The following is a 2,169-nucleotide window of genomic DNA, read 5'->3' on the forward strand; positions in this document are numbered from 1 at the left end:
ACAGGGTGGACCCTTGGATACCCCAGGACGCTGAAACAGGGACCCCGGCCAGTGCTGACCCCTGGGATGCCTGTGATGCCAAAGTGGTGAGCCCAGAGAAGGGGAACCTGCGGGATTGCCAGGAGCCCCAGCAGCCCAGAGAGGGGGACACCAATACAAACCTGACCCGCAGCAACCCAGGCAGGGGGGCCTCCAGGAGCCCAAAGTGGAGAAACCAGAGAGGGGAAACTAAGGGTTGGGGTTTCTTGCTGAATCTTGGACATTTGTGTATTTTGGGGGACTAAATCTTGGTGTCTTGGAGGCTTACATGGGCACCAAATTCCTGGTGACTTCTAGAGTGTGCAGGCACAGGGGCCCAACACTGGAACTGCAATAGCTCAGGGCAAAGGTGACCAGAGTCAGAGAGAGACACCCCTCTGAGGACAATGGTCTCATCATCAGCATTTGCAGGCTCATGTGAATGCAGCAGGCTTCATCGGTATCACCCAGTCTAGCTGCCATTTTTCCTTATATGTACTCCCCCTAGAATGTTCTCCCCTCTCTTGTCCCCCATTGGTCCCGGGTTACTGCAATGCTCCGCCCCTGTTACCTGATTGGTTCCCCAGTTGGCTGCCCCTCCTCTGCGCCACCTGTGCTCAGTTCCCATTGGACCTTGGCCCTCAGACCCGCCCCTTTCCCCCCTTATCAAACCCTGTGTCCTCAGCCCCATTTTGTCTCTGTCCCTGGCCCCTCTACATGGCAATAAACTGCGTTTGGAGCTGTGCACACAGACCCGTCTCTGGCCTTGTCCGTCAGCAGGTTAAGCAAGCGTGCTCTGGGCTCTGGGAGTGCAGGTTGCTCATAGGGGCTCATTGTGGATGTGCTGCAACACCAGAGATGGACTTGGGCAGGAGGAACCCCTTAACCCAATGTGCTTATACATTGTATTTTTCCTCAGACCAGAATTACCCATTGCCAAACCTTGGTCGGATGGAGGAGGAGGCTGTGAGGAAGAGGAAGATGCCCCAGGACACCCAGGCAGGTGAGGAGGAAGTCAGTGCCCCTTTCCCCCTCTCTCCTGCTCCAGCCCAGCATGGCCCCTGGCTGCAGGACAACCCCTCAGCCAACGCCGTCCTGCTTGGGATGCACTGGGGAGATCTCTTTCCCCTTCCCTGTGGCACGGAGGCAAATCCTATCTTCACCTTGTCCTTCCTCCCCCAGACAAGGAGCTGAGGATGGAGACCAGGGAGGACAAATCCCCAAGGCAGAACCTCATGGAAGAGGCTGTTTTGAGCAACACCACAGGGCAGGAATCCAAGGGGGAGGAAAAGCCCCTGAGATCCCACAGGAGGAGGTCCTGCAAATCCAGCCCAGGATGCTTTGAGGGGGAAATGCCTACCCTGTGCCAGGGAGGTGGGCAGAGCTTCAGCCAGAGCTCAGAGCGGGTGGCTCATGAGCAGCTTCGTGATGGGGAGAAGCCCTACAAGTGCTTGGAGTGTGGGAATAGCTTCAGGCAGAGCTCCCACCTGATCAGACACCAGATGAACCACACTGGGGAATGGGCCTACGAGTGTGGGGAGTGTGGGAAGGGCTTCAGCTGCAGCTCAAAACTTGTCAACCACCAACGCATCCACACTGGGGAGAGGCCCTATGAGTGTCCTGAGTGCCAGAAGAGGTTTCACACCAGCTCCAATCTCCTCCTGCACCAGCGGATTCACACTGATGAGAGGCCCTTCCGCTGCCTGGACTGTGGGAAGGGCTTCAAGTACAACTCCCACCTCATCAGACACTGGCGCATCCACACTGGGGAGAGGCCCTACGAGTGCCCCATTTGTGGGAAGAGCTTCACCCACAGTTCTAACTTAAGCAGACACCAAAGGAAGCACCAGTAAGGGAAGCCCTGCAAATGCCCCAACTGCAGGGAGAGCTTTGTTCCTGGCTTCAACTTCATAATCAATTGAAGTACCCATGTTGGGAAGAGACCTGTGATCCATGTTCACTGTGATCCATGCTGGGAAGACATCTGTCCCTTTTCCTGCCCCTGCACCACATGATGTGGGATCGAAGAACATGAGGGTCTGGCTAGGGCCGTGTCATTATATTCACTCCCTCCTCAGGTCATTGCCAGGGTCACGGAAGGGTCTCTTTCTCTCTCCCTGAGGAGAAGGGTGTCCTTCCCAGGCAGGAGGA

The 2,169-nt window shown here is 56.3% G+C and overlaps 1 protein-coding gene across 1 annotated transcript; it reads left to right on the top strand.

Annotated features, from left to right (window-relative positions):
• Positions 1-969: 969 nt before the first annotated feature.
• LOC120497307 (zinc finger protein 239-like) lies at positions 970-1,871 on the top strand. The gene is made up of 2 exons (XM_039698584.1): positions 970-1,021; positions 1,201-1,871. Exons 1-2 carry the CDS (start codon positions 970-972, stop codon positions 1,869-1,871), a joined length of 723 nt encoding a protein of 240 aa, XP_039554518.1.
• Positions 1,872-2,169: the final 298 nt, after the last annotated feature.

Source organism: Passer montanus, unplaced genomic scaffold, assembly GCF_014805655.1.
Source record: "Passer montanus isolate IOZ18808 unplaced genomic scaffold, ASM1480565v1 scaffold1271, whole genome shotgun sequence".
NCBI lineage: Eukaryota > Metazoa > Chordata > Aves > Passeriformes > Passeridae > Passer > Passer montanus.